This window comes from Corylus avellana, chromosome ca5 (assembly GCF_901000735.1).
Source record: "Corylus avellana chromosome ca5, CavTom2PMs-1.0".
Classification (NCBI taxonomy): Eukaryota; Viridiplantae; Streptophyta; class Magnoliopsida; order Fagales; family Betulaceae; genus Corylus; species Corylus avellana.
The window spans coordinates 2834519-2847991 of NC_081545.1; the positions used below are offsets into that span (position 1 = coordinate 2834519).

A 13473-nucleotide genomic window follows, 5' to 3' on the forward strand; every position below is an offset into this window, starting at 1 on the left:
TATTTCATGTGATTGTCTATCTATTACGTCACTAAAAATAGGCCAAATGTGGTCATTATATTGCACTAGAGCATTTCTCTAAAAAACTTGAGTGCCACGTCGGAGACACGTGATGGACTAGAGGGAGAGGAAGGATGAAAAATGCTATAGTACAATAAAAATATTATTTTTGGCTCATAAAAGTTTTAGGTGGCAAAAGGCTACAAGCCCATCAATGGGTGGGGCCAGAGCAATTACGAATGGGGCCTATGACCTCTTGCCACCTATAACTTTTATGGGTCAAAAATAATCTTTTTATTGCATTATAGCATTTCTCGATGAGAGATTTTTTTTTTTCTTTTTTTTTTACATGTCCACACAAGAAAAGTGGGATGAGGAATTCAAATTAGTGACCCCCGCTTCATGAGGCGTGATCCACATCCGACTGAGCTACCCCTTGTGAACTCTCGATGAGGGATTATGGGTTGGTATTTGCTTCAGTCTTATCGTCAAGTAGAGTTAATGGACCCCGCCCTTATGTAACGTATGTGTGGCATTGCTTATATGCTAAAGAGTTATATATGTTAGAGTATCTCCGGCATAAATAGTTACTAAAAAAGTAAAAAATTTTAATTTTGCTATTCATCTTTTAATATACACTCCAACAGATTGTATATTTTACTCTTTATTTTCTTTAAATATTATTTTGTGTGGGAGAAGAGTCCTGCTATGCGGAATAAAAAAAAAAATTACGAGTTAATATTTAGTTTATAATACCTCAAAACTTATTTTTGAATTTAAAACTAAAACCTATGAGTGGAAGATTAACTATTTAGGGATGATATCATCTAAAAGGGATTTTATCATCATAAATTTGGTGTTAATACCTCAAATTTAGTGTTAATACCTCAAATTTGGATTCCTCTTTAATATCTCTCTTCTTCCTTCTTTTTTTTTTTTAAAAAAAAAAAAAAATGGTCAAATGTCTAACGCATGAGGCAGCCAGAAATCTCTATTCGTGGGAGAAAGTGTGAAAGAAAGAGGAGGAGAGAGAGTAAAAGAAAGAAAGAGAAAAATAATAATAAACAAAATTTATAGTGTGAAAGTTTACTATTCATACTAAAAGAAAAAACTACATAATAGGTATTATGCTGGAGATAAAAGAAATGCTAATAATAGTCGTATTATAAAAGATTTGCATATTCTGTCATATATGCTCTTAATCCAAAAATACATTTTATCCTCTCAAAATTTTATCACATTTTTACTTTTTGCTTCAAATATTTAAAAATTGGCAATATATTCTAACTAAGTTTTCTAAATTTTCAAAAATCAATTTCGTCTTCTCCAACCGACAATGGCTAATGTGCATTGCACATATATCTTTTGGTGCAAACTTCTCAAAATTGCTCTATGATACACTCGTTGAATTTCAATTTTTTTTTTTTTTTAAAAAAAGATTGGGGGCAGTAGCTTGTCGAGTAATGCTAAAGACCATTTTTTTTATCATCTTTTTATCCTCTTAAAGCTGATATGACTTTTAAAATCACTATTGGATCAAAATTCAAGTATGATTCATCTAAAATTTAATGATGATTTTAAAAGTTATATAAGCTTTAAGATAATAAAAAGATGGTCCATAACATTACTCGTAGCTTGTCACCTCCATTCTGGTAAGATAAGTGGCTAAATGAGGGTGACTCGGCTATCCCAAAAAGTTTGGTGTGGTTTTAGCCTCTGTATTTGACCCCTTAAGAGTGATTCGTCTCTTTTATTCCGGCTAAATGGAGTTGGCTCAGCCATGCCTGCCAAATCAAGTGGCAGTAGCCATTATATTTTTTTTATTTTTTTATTGAATGCTAAATATTATTATGATATTCTGTAGATATTATTTTTTAAAAATTAAAATTTTCTAAATTTATTTTAAAATTTTGCACGTGGGCTTTCTTCCACCGACAAAAAAAAGAAAAAAAAAAAAATGGTACAACTTCAAAATGAGGTAAAATGTATTTTTTCCTGCAGTATTTCACTCGCTTTCCAGGCCCACGTGAAAACTACATCAACCATAAATTCAAACGAGCTGAAAACACATCAACGGCTTTAATCCAATCTACAAACTTTGCAACGTGTCCAACAATTTGAACGTGGTAGCGACCGTTTGCCAAGGTGGATTCCATCAGCCATCAGCCAACAGGGTATTTTTAAGATATTTTATTATGTACATTTTTTAATACCATCTATTTTTATAAAATTAAATAGCCAAATATGTTATATCGACTTTTTCAATAACGAGAAAAAGAGTCTCCATACACATCTCACATCTAAGAACACAGTATTATATTGTGATAAAATACGAGTAAATAACATTTGAGTGGGTTATGATTTATTAGTCTTTTTCAATAGGGGTGGGTATTGATTCGATTGGTACTGTATTGATAGGAGCATTTTCGTCTACCGATTTGTAAAAGTTGGTTAAATCCATTAATTAACTAACGTTATACTGACAATGAATAGTTTCGACTTTTTCAATTAGTAAGTTAAGTCGATTACAAGTTTTTATGTTAAGATTTATCATTTGCATTGTAACTACAGAATCAGTAACGAATATGTTTTATAAATGAAAAAAAAAAAGTAAATTTATGTAACATAGACCAAAATGACAACCCAATTGGACAAATACAATAAGAAAAGTTATAAGATAAAATTTAAAATTCACTTTAAAAATTAGTTAAATCTATTAACTGGTAGTATTTTTATTTCGTCTACCAACCGCCAAAAGTCGATTGTTGGCCAATGACAGTTCGGTGGTGGTTGATAAGCAGTCGGTAAGTGGTAAACGGTTAATCTGCTCATTCCTATTTTTCAATTATGTCTTTTATTATAATTTTTTTTGTTAAATCCCAATAAAGGAAAAAAAAAAAAAAAAACCCCATAAAAATTAAAAAATTAAAAAATAAAAGAAGAAAATAAAAATACATTTATAAAAATTTATGAGGGTAGAATAAATATTTTATATGTTAGCCGACATTCATTAAGTTTAAAAAAAAATCATTAAAAATAGATTTTTCCTTAAAAAAACACAGAGAGATTTTTGAATTTGACGACAGCCTTGGGAGGTGAGTCCAAATCAAATTTTGACTAATTTTCATTGCATGTCGGCCAGCACACAAGCAAGGTCCACTGGAAATCGGACTTCTGGTTGACTGCCCGAACCGGTTTCACTTTAGAAGGGCCGGTCACCATAAATAGAGGAGCATTAGCCGGAGAAGCTGTACGGCTTAAATACTCACACGTGGAGGTTACACCGACAATGTATATGCTTTATTGCTATCTACATAATTCATAGAGAATTATATCTACGTGCTATCTACATAATTCGCATAGATAATTATATCTACATAATTCATAGAGAATTATATCTACATAATTCATGAGGGTTTTAATTAGCTTGATATGCTAAATTTCAGGTTATTTGGATTAGCTGCTCTAAAAAAACTATGATCTAGATTTAATTTTAATTTTTTTGTTACCAAAAAAAAAAAAAAAGTTAAATTTGAACCGTAAAAAAAATTACAATAAATATATTATAATTTTTTTAGGCTTAAATACTATTCCAGTACCTGTGGTTTGCACCAAAATCAAATAACCACCTAGGTTTCAAAAATGTCACAAATGGTACTAGTAGTAAGCCAATAAACCCACTTGGTACTTCTGTCAACATTTCGTTAAGTTTTTTAACGAAACGCCACGTCACTCGTATACGTGGGCGCCCCATGGCGTGGTACCTAAGTTTTTGGGTGCCATGTCATATTTTATTTATAAAAAAAAAAAAAACAGTGGGGTGGCCGGCCACCCCGTTTGGCTTGGGGGTGGTTTGGCCACACCCTTGGGCCGAATCCTAAAAAAAAAAAAAATAGATTTGTATGGCAGGTAACTCAAATCCAATTCCACGAGGGTATCAAATATTTGGTAATTAAATGAAATGCAAGACTTAAGGCTAAGAATTATTATGTTATTAAAAACCAACCAAACTTTCTAAACAAATGTGAAATAATATGTTTGTTAAGAGAAATTATTGATGTTAATAATTTGTCCATATTTTTTCACAAATTCAATAGATCAACTATTAAATTTGTGAGGTCTACCATTAACTTATGTAGGGTCTACATAAATTCATAAATCTAATGGTTGATAATTAAGATATATTAGGGGATGCCTTTTGTTTTTTATTTGAAAAAGTATTAAAGAAATAAAAGTGAAAATAACTTAGAAGAATCTATAAATAATACTTACCACGTTAACTACTAAATAATTAAATTTGATTGTGGTTAACGTGACAATATCACATCAGTTTGTAAGTTTACGTAACACTTTTCAAACTAGTCACTAAGCAATTAAATTTGATTGTGGGTAGCATAACAGTGTTAAGTGAACTATCACTTGAGTTAATAAGAAATTAAATTATCCCAAATATTTTGCTTTGTAAAGTATTAATTCTCATGGACACTGATATGCATTACATGATATTGATTTGCACTATCCACTTTAGACAACGGCCTTGTTCTTTTTAGGTAATAAAGTTTTGAAATTTTTCATGTAACCACTTAGCCATAATTGTGTTGCATTGTAGCAATTCGAGACAATGATTATGGTATAATACAAGGACACCTGGGGGTTGATTGGTGTAATCTATAGTTATCATGAGTTTTTGTTCTTTATTCATCTCATGGGTCCGCCAAATTATGAGTTATTTCACTATATCTAATGATCAGAGACATTTTGTGTCTCTTTTCAACCTAAATTGTTTATGGAAGGTTTTGTATTTGCGTTGATGTTCAAGGGGTGGATAAAGGCAATTGGGATGCACCTATTGATGTTTGAAATAAGACGACGGGTGGAGGGGTGATAGTTCGAGATGCGAAATGATTTGTATTGGCTTCAACTCAACATATAGATCTGCCCCCAGATTCTAACGAATTATTTTGGAGGGCAATGTCCTAGAAATTGTGGATACTTTGCATCAAGAAAGATTTAGTTGGTAACGATATAGACAATTGATTGAGGATATCCGACTCAATCTAAATAGTCTCAAATTTTGATTCGTAAGGCATGTCCGAAGAAAAGTCAATGAAACAACTCATCGCCTTGCAAAAGCAGTATTTTCTTAGTTTATAAAACAAGTTTAGATAGCATATAACCCCATTTTTTTCCAAAATATTATACTTGACCCGTCAGCATAGTCTATTGAAAAGAAACATTTTAATAAAAACATTTATTTAGGATTTTGATAGCACAACTAAAAGTGTTTCTTAAACCTCATTCTAATCGATGCATAAAGACAGAGATAAGTATTTAAACGACAAATTATGTGGACACTCTGCCATATAGCATTAAATGGACAACTTGGCAGGCCATCCTCCAAGACTCAAAATTAGGTAGAGAAAGAGAAGAAGCTTCTTATAGCTATATACTTTAATGCGACAAATCATCACCATTATTTTACACCCTTTACGTATCTAGCCCTCTGAATATCAAAGCAATCTTAAACAAATCGTGGGCATTTGTGCCACTGTTTAACTTACACCTTAATCATGTGTTTTGGATCATGGTTGGGTTGAAACCAATGCCTCTATGCCTATGCCTTAAAAAACAAGATTCTTTTTCATTTTCCTTGAAATTTAGCAGATCTGTCAAAATTTTGTTTTATTACATTTAACATTATGAGTATATAATGCACTTTCATTTCACATTTATTCCACTAGACTTAATTTAACTGTGTCCATCAGCCGTTTTGTTTATTTTTATTTATTTATAATAATAGCTGTTAGGCACTACTACATCAACCCAATAAAATAAAAGTTAAAAAAAATGATAATATATGTACATGGTACCATGTCAGCTAAATTTAAATGGCAACATATTCACGGGGCGGGTGATAATATACATATTATTAGATTTATAAAATTAATTTTGAATCAATAATTATGCGATGGAGAGGATCTACAAGTACCTTAATAAAAAATGGAGTAATGCCGTAATGGTATACATTATATTTTTATTTTACTTTGTTGATGTGGCACTGTCAATCAATTTAAATTTTTTAAAAAGATAAAAATAAAAATTGATCTAAGAGTTGATTGAGAGTAAACGTATGATCGAAGCGATACATCATTCCTCTTTAAAAAAGAAAAAAAGTGAAATAAATTGAGAGCCATTCGACATGCCAAAGGCAAAATCAAAGGAAGCCCTGCCGCAGCCTAGGCCAGTTTCCATATTTAGCAGAGCGGACGTATTAAAAGCGTGGTCCGATGCAAAAATCACGCTTGTGTAGGACAAAAGGTGAGGAAGAAGACTAGAGTTACACATTCTCACGTGAAAGTCACATGCACGAGACCAGATCAACAAGTTTTCAAACTATATAGCAGTGAGAGAGAGAGACACAGAGAGAGAGAGAGAGAGCTCACTTTCCCCTGTTCCCTTCACTCCTAAAAAGCTCTTTAGGAGGGAAGGGATCATCACCACCATGGAAATGGGGGATCACCAGAAAAATCTACACCATTGTAGAAAACGTCCCAGATTTGCAGAGAGTTTGTGCCTTCTTCTTCTATCCCTGTTTGCCATTTCCGCCTCTGCTCGAGCCTTCGATTATGCAGATGCTCTCACAAAGAGCCTTCTCTACTTCGAATCTCAACGCTCCGGGAGGCTGCCGTACAACCAAAGAGTCACCTGGCGTGACCATTCCGGCCTCACCGATGGCCTAGAACAAGGAGTAATTAATTAGTACTCCAAACCCTCTAAACCCATTTGCCCAGATGCCGGGTTATTATGAATATTTATCTGATTTTTTGCGCAGGTTGATTTGGTCGGAGGATATTATGATGCCGGCGACCATGTAAAATTTGGGCTTCCAATGGCATTCACAGTGACAATGCTCTCATGGGGTGTCATAGAATTCCGGCAACAAATCGCCGACGCCGGAGAATTGGAACATGCCATGGAGGCTATTAAGTGGGGAACAGATTATTTCATTAAGGCACACACTAGCCCAAATGTGTTATGGGCAGAGGTACATTAATTCGCATAACCACATTTTGTATGAATTAATTTAATTTAAACCATATATATATATATATATATATACGTAATGTGCTAGGTGGGTGATGGTGACACCGACCACTACTGCTGGCAGCGGCCAGAGGACATGACGACGTCGAGGCAGGCGTACAAGATCGACGAGAACAACCCCGGGTCGGATCTCGCCGGAGAGACGGCGGCGGCAATGGCGGCAGCATCAATAGTGTTCAAGAAAACAAATCCACATTACTCGCAGCTACTTCTACACCATGCCCAACAGGTACATCACATGTACAAACAAAAAAACAGATTGTGTCGATCGATGAGGGGTTGTGCTAATTTAAATTAAATTAAATTAAAATTAATATAAAATCTTGTGTTAATTGTGGCATGCATGGAGGTGTTTGAATTTGGAGATATGTACAGAGGAAAGTATGATGGGAGTGTGGAGGTGGTGAAGAGCTACTATGCGTCGGTGAGTGGGTACAAAGATGAGTTGTTGTGGGGAGCTTTGTGGCTGTACATGGCCACCGACAAGGATGAGTATTTCAAGTATTTTGTTCACAAGGCTCACTGCTTTGGTGGCACTGGTTGGGCCATATCTGAGTTCAGCTGGGATGTCAAGTATGCTGGCCTCCAAGTCATTGCCTCTAAGGTAAAACTTGCCAATTTTTATTTTTATTTCTTATTTTTTATTGCATGCTCAATAGGTGTCAATTTTTGTTTTAATTGGAAATAGGATTTTGATTTATGAGATCACCACCAATTACTCAAAATTAGATAATATCATATTACGAAATCGTGGCCCTTTCATTTTAAATTCAAATGAGTAATTGGAATAGATCTCAATCTTTGATTTATTTGCTTTGTTTGGACAAAATTTTCTTTTAAACTGACATATGTTTGTCGTTTAGTTCAGTATATTAAACTGGAGTAATGTCAAAAATTATACTTTTATTTCACAATAAAGATGCCACACTCTCAACCAATGTTTAAATCACGGGATAAGTGAAATGGAGAGGATTCGCACGTCTTTTAAAAGATTTAAAAAACGTAAAACTATGTATACCATTACATATATTAACTTTAAATCATGACCATTAAAATAGAGATGATCATTGTCCTTGAATTGGTCTTTATTAAAAGAAAAATCAATTGAGACTGTCACGTCAACATTATTTAATAAAAATAATATTTTTTATTAAATTGACAAATCATATGATTTTCACACATATAATTTATATATATTTTTTTAAAAAATACATAGAAGAATCACTTGTTATTTAATAGATTGTATTAAATAAATTTGTAGCTCAAACATTGTCCCTCATTTTTAGTCTCTCAAATCTTTTTTGGGATTTTGCTTTTCCCTAGATTCAAAGATGGAATAATAGTTTTATAGCTTTAAATCACACCCTTTTTACTTTATAGGGGTTGTGGATGAAGTAAGCCCTAATTAAGGCACCCATCCATAGGGTAAAAAAATATAAAGAAAAGAAAAAGGATCTCTGGGGGCTGGAGCACAAAACCATGTGATTCTTTAATTTGCAAGGGTCGTCACTTCTCACACAATAATTGGTAGTAAAAAGATACAAATGTGCATAGAATAAGTGACTTCATTTTCTCCTGTGCTTATGCAGTAGCATTCTATTAAAATAACTCATTTTATTGATTTAATTTACACTTTATTATTTCAGTTAATATTACACGTGTCACCATTATATAGAATTTTTCTAACTAATTATTATGCATAAACATCATGGTATAATAAGAAATTCTATGATTTTTTTTTTTTTGAAGAAATTCTATGATGACTTGGGTATATTAGACCATAATTAATTTTTTTTTAATCTCTTTTTCATGGAACACTTGAAAAAATTTGAATAACCGGTGAGGACAGAGTTTTCCTTCAAACTGGGTTGGAAGAACTTCCTTCAACTCAATCTATAAAAATGACATGTGTGTATTTTTTTAATAACATGTGAATTACACATGAGTTTTTAATATTATTTATTCCAACTTTGTCCCTACTATTAAAAAACATGTACATCTCATATATTCAAATGACATATGTCATTTTTATAGACTGAGTTGGAAGAAGTTCCTCCAACCCAGTTTGGAGGAAAACTCTGTCCAACTGGTACTGTAGTTTTTTTTTTTAAAGCACTTGAGCCAAATCCAAACTTTTTCCTTCTCTCTTGAACTAAAAAATAATTCAAAACATAAAATACTTACGGAAGATTTAAAATTATTTTCAAATAAATAAATAAATAAATAAAACATTCTAAAAATAAGTTAACAAACGGATCTGATATGTTTGTCTCAGTGAAGATCTGAATGGTTTTGTCTGAACTTTCAAATGGGCCCTGATAATATGGTGTGGCCCACTTGATAAGGCTGGTGAGTGGATACAATTCATTTCATTTATGGATCCTAGAACAACTGCACAAGATTGTTTATTAGTGTTGACCCACATGGGTCGGGTTCTTTTATTGGAGTCAATTTCCTTTCTTCTTGCAGTCCATTGTCGGAATTTTTAATTTAGGGGTAGTATCAGTTTAACCTTTAATCATTTAGGGTTTGCTTGATTTTGCGGTTTTAAAATATGAGATTTTTTTTTTTTTTTTTTTTTTTAAAAAACACAGTTAAAGCCTCATTTGTTTCGATGTAAAATGTTTTTAGCAGAAATTACGATAATGTCTCGATTGGGTCCCAGTGGTGATCCGATCAGGTCTTGACTAGGTTCAAACAAGGTCTCGACCGGGTCCCGGCGGTGGTCCGGTTGGGTCCCAGCAAGTTTTGACTGGGTCCTAACAAAGTCTTGACAGTAGCTCGGTTGGGTCCCGACAAATGCCAGGCGGTGGCCCTGTCGGGTCCAAGTGGGTCCTAACCGATTCCGGTAGTGTCTTGACTAGGTCTCGATCTTGAAGGATCCCGACGGATCACTGCGGTGGCTAGGAATGGATCCAGCTTTCAATTTGGGGAGGGACCAAGGGCCAAATTTTTTTTGAGAAAGGACTAATTGACAAAAAAATATCTTTATTTATTTTTTTTTGCCTTAAATATTTTTTTTTCTTGTAATTTGAGGGTACCAAGGCCACTCCTAGTCCCCTCATAGATCCATCTAACTGGGTTCTAGTAAAAAGACAATTTTCTACGTTTTCAAACTATAATTTTTTAAATCGCACCTCTTAAATAATACACTTTAAAATCGCACTTTTGACATGCGAGATGGTGGGTTATTTAAGTTGTATGAAGTACTCTGCATTTACGCTTGTTAATCTTTGCAGTTGCTTATGGAAGAGAAGCACAAGGAGCACGCTCACATACTCGAGCAGTACCGTTCGAAAGCAGAATACTACATATGCTCTTGCCTTAACAAGAACAATGGCAGCAACGTGGAGCGCACCCCCGGCGGCCTCTTATACGTCCGGCAATGGAACAACATGCAGTACGTTTCAACGGCAGCTTTCCTCCTCACAGTATACTCCGATTTGCTTCAAAACTCAAACCAGAAGCTCAACTGCCACGGAGGAATGGTGGGTCATGAAGAAATCCTCACATTTGCAAAATCACAGATTGATTACATCTTAGGCTCTAATCCAATGAACATGAGCTATTTGGTCGGCTATGGTGCAAATTTCCCAGCAAGGGTGCACCACAGGGGAGCCTCAATTGTGTCATATAGAGAGAACAAAGGGTTCATTGGTTGCACCCAGGGGTATGATTATTGGTACAGCCGGCAGGAGACCAATCCCAATGTTCTGGTCGGAGCATTGGTCGGAGGGCCGGATTGCCAAGATAATTTTGAGGACCAAAGGGAGAATTTTATGCAGACAGAGGCCTGCACATATAATACAGCTCCCTTGGTTGGAGTTTTTGCGAAGTTGTTGCAATTAGAGGACCCAAATTTGCTTGCTTCTTATTAGAATTTCTAATATCGGAAGAATCAGTTGATCGGACCTCGTACTCCAGGCAAACCGAACCTTTGCTTCGTTCTTATAAGATACGATCTCAACCGAGTGTTGGATCTTCTATAAAAACGCTCTCTCACATTTGATCGAATCAGTTGATCGGACTCCATACTCAAGGTGAAGGAAACCTTTGCATGCTTCTTATTATAAATGATATCATATAGTGTTTTATCTTCTATAAGTACACTCCCTCCAACAACACATTTTTTTTTTTTTTAGGGGGCTGAAGTAAGGTGTGCCAGCCTGATGTGTTCCTTGATTGTTTTGTAATATTTGAAATAGAGATGAATACAAGATTATAAATTGTCAGCATTGTGGCTTTATTTCTTTTCTTCTTTTCTCAAGTTAAATTAAATCTCTGATGACATGGCCACTTATGCTAGGTGTTGAATTTTAATTGGTCCACGTGTTAGTGACGTGGACTTCCGTTAAGTCAACTGACGGAATGACCAATTTAGTCTTTTATCAAAATCACAAGTACCTCATGTGATAAAAATCAAACCATAAGAAAAAAAAATAAAGAAGTGAAACCCTATGGAGGTTTTTAGCATTTAATCCTAAAAAAAAAAAAAAACCTTGTTGTGAGACTGTATGGAGTAAAGAGAATATATGTGCAATAATAAAAAAATGTTAGTTTTACTTTTTAAATTTGTCAATAGAGCGAGTTGAAGTAGAGCTTTCCTATTTTCATTACAAAAGTATGATGAAGCAACTTGCTCATCAAAGTATAATATCATGGATAAATACTAGATAATCTTCAATCGAAACTTGCTTTAAAAATTGATGAATGGCCGCCATCGCAGATGGTGAACTACAAAGTTGGCTTCCTTGTTGATGGGCCCCACATGCAATGATTTAAAACTATTCAACATTAGTATTTGCATCATCAATGAGTTGCTTGTGCAGACACTTCTTTCCGCAAAGCATACATTATTTCCAAGGCGTCTCCCTCAACTATGACACGTTAAAGTCTCAACTTTCTGCTATAGTCCACAATCTTCCCTGCTGTAAAAGCTTCAACTATTCTTTGTCTAAGACATGAAAAGTTCAAGTTTAAGAATGTTGTCCAACACAGATATCGTTAGAGTAAACAACTACGTACATATCTTTTCATTCTAACATCGTACGTTCAAGATTGGTGGCATTGGAAATTTGCTCTCAAAGGACTTCAACTTTGTATTCACAAAAATGTTCAAATTTCAATGTTTACCAAAGTCCAAACGAGTTGAATAGTGTACTAACATACCATATTACCGTCTTGTTAAAGACAAGGTTTCTGACCTTGATCTTCAACCAATCATGTTGTTTCATCAACAGTTTCACATGGCTTTACCTTGTGGATTTTTGCTTCCACATGCCTTGTCTTTTCCTTTAATTAATGTCTTCCAACCACGTTGAAAAGAGTGAAAGCAGAATGGTCACCGTCCATTTTATCACAAACCTTTTTTCAATGGCTATGACATGAATTTGAAATCAATCGTCTATTTGGAAGATCCAAAAAGGACAAATGTGAACTATTTATTTCAGCATTCTTTCTTTGCGTGAAAGGCCAACTTTCTGGCAATTACTCACCTTTTTTTTGTTCCTTTTTTGAGCTGAAGATGCAATTCAAAAAGACGGTCCATGAACCATCGATTCCACGTTTATCACCAGCGGTCGGAGACCTATTTGTGGTCTTAAATTATGATGAGATTATTCCTATATTGTCCTTTTTTTGCCATCACTTTGTCGGATAGGGCCGGCTCTTTCATTAGGCAAGTTAGACAGTCGATTAAGATAGACACTAAAAAAGAATGAGAGTCTCCATGATGAAAACAAATTTAAAAATCATAATCTAACGTACACTACTCTCTCTCTCAAATTACCAAAATCAAATAAAAACAATAGTATCGTCGTCAACTGAAAATGAGATATTAAAAAAACTTGAATATAAAAATTTAATTAGTAATTTAGCATTAAAAAAATGCGAGAAGAGTGATTTTAAAGTAAAAAAAGACATAATAAAAAATTAAATAAATAGGATTTAATCAGTATCTAATTATAGAAAGACATCCCTTAAGTTTGTTGCTTTACGCCTCAAAATTTATCGAGGCAACTATATGGATGGGTACATATTTCTTTCCTAAGCCTAAACTGCCACGAAACATTGCACCTATAATTTTTTGGCCAACTATAGCCAAAGTTCAACCTAATATCTTTAATGTTAGCCATCCATTTTTGCAAGTTGATTTGGTAAAAAAAAAGTACTAGTATGAATGTTAGACAAATTGCTCTAAAGCCTAAGCTCTTAATTAACTAACAAAATTTTAAAACATTGTTAGCATATGTAGTCAATGTTTTGGTAGATCAAGTAGGATTAGCTCATTCTTAGGAGGAATTTAGAAGCTTCAACTATCAATGAGTTTTAGTTCAAGCAACACTTTCCAATCAATTAAAAAACATAAAC

At 34.0% G+C, this 13473-nt stretch overlaps 1 protein-coding gene across 1 annotated transcript; it reads left to right on the forward strand.

The window, feature by feature from the left end:
- Positions 1-6381: 6381 nt before the first annotated feature.
- LOC132181069 (endoglucanase 11) lies at positions 6382-11354 on the forward strand. The gene is made up of 5 exons (XM_059594123.1): positions 6382-6748; positions 6833-7045; positions 7133-7333; positions 7454-7708; positions 10344-11354. Exons 1-5 carry the CDS (start codon positions 6503-6505, stop codon positions 10980-10982), a joined length of 1554 nt encoding a protein of 517 aa, XP_059450106.1. The 5' UTR covers positions 6382-6502; the 3' UTR covers positions 10983-11354.
- Positions 11355-13473: the final 2119 nt, after the last annotated feature.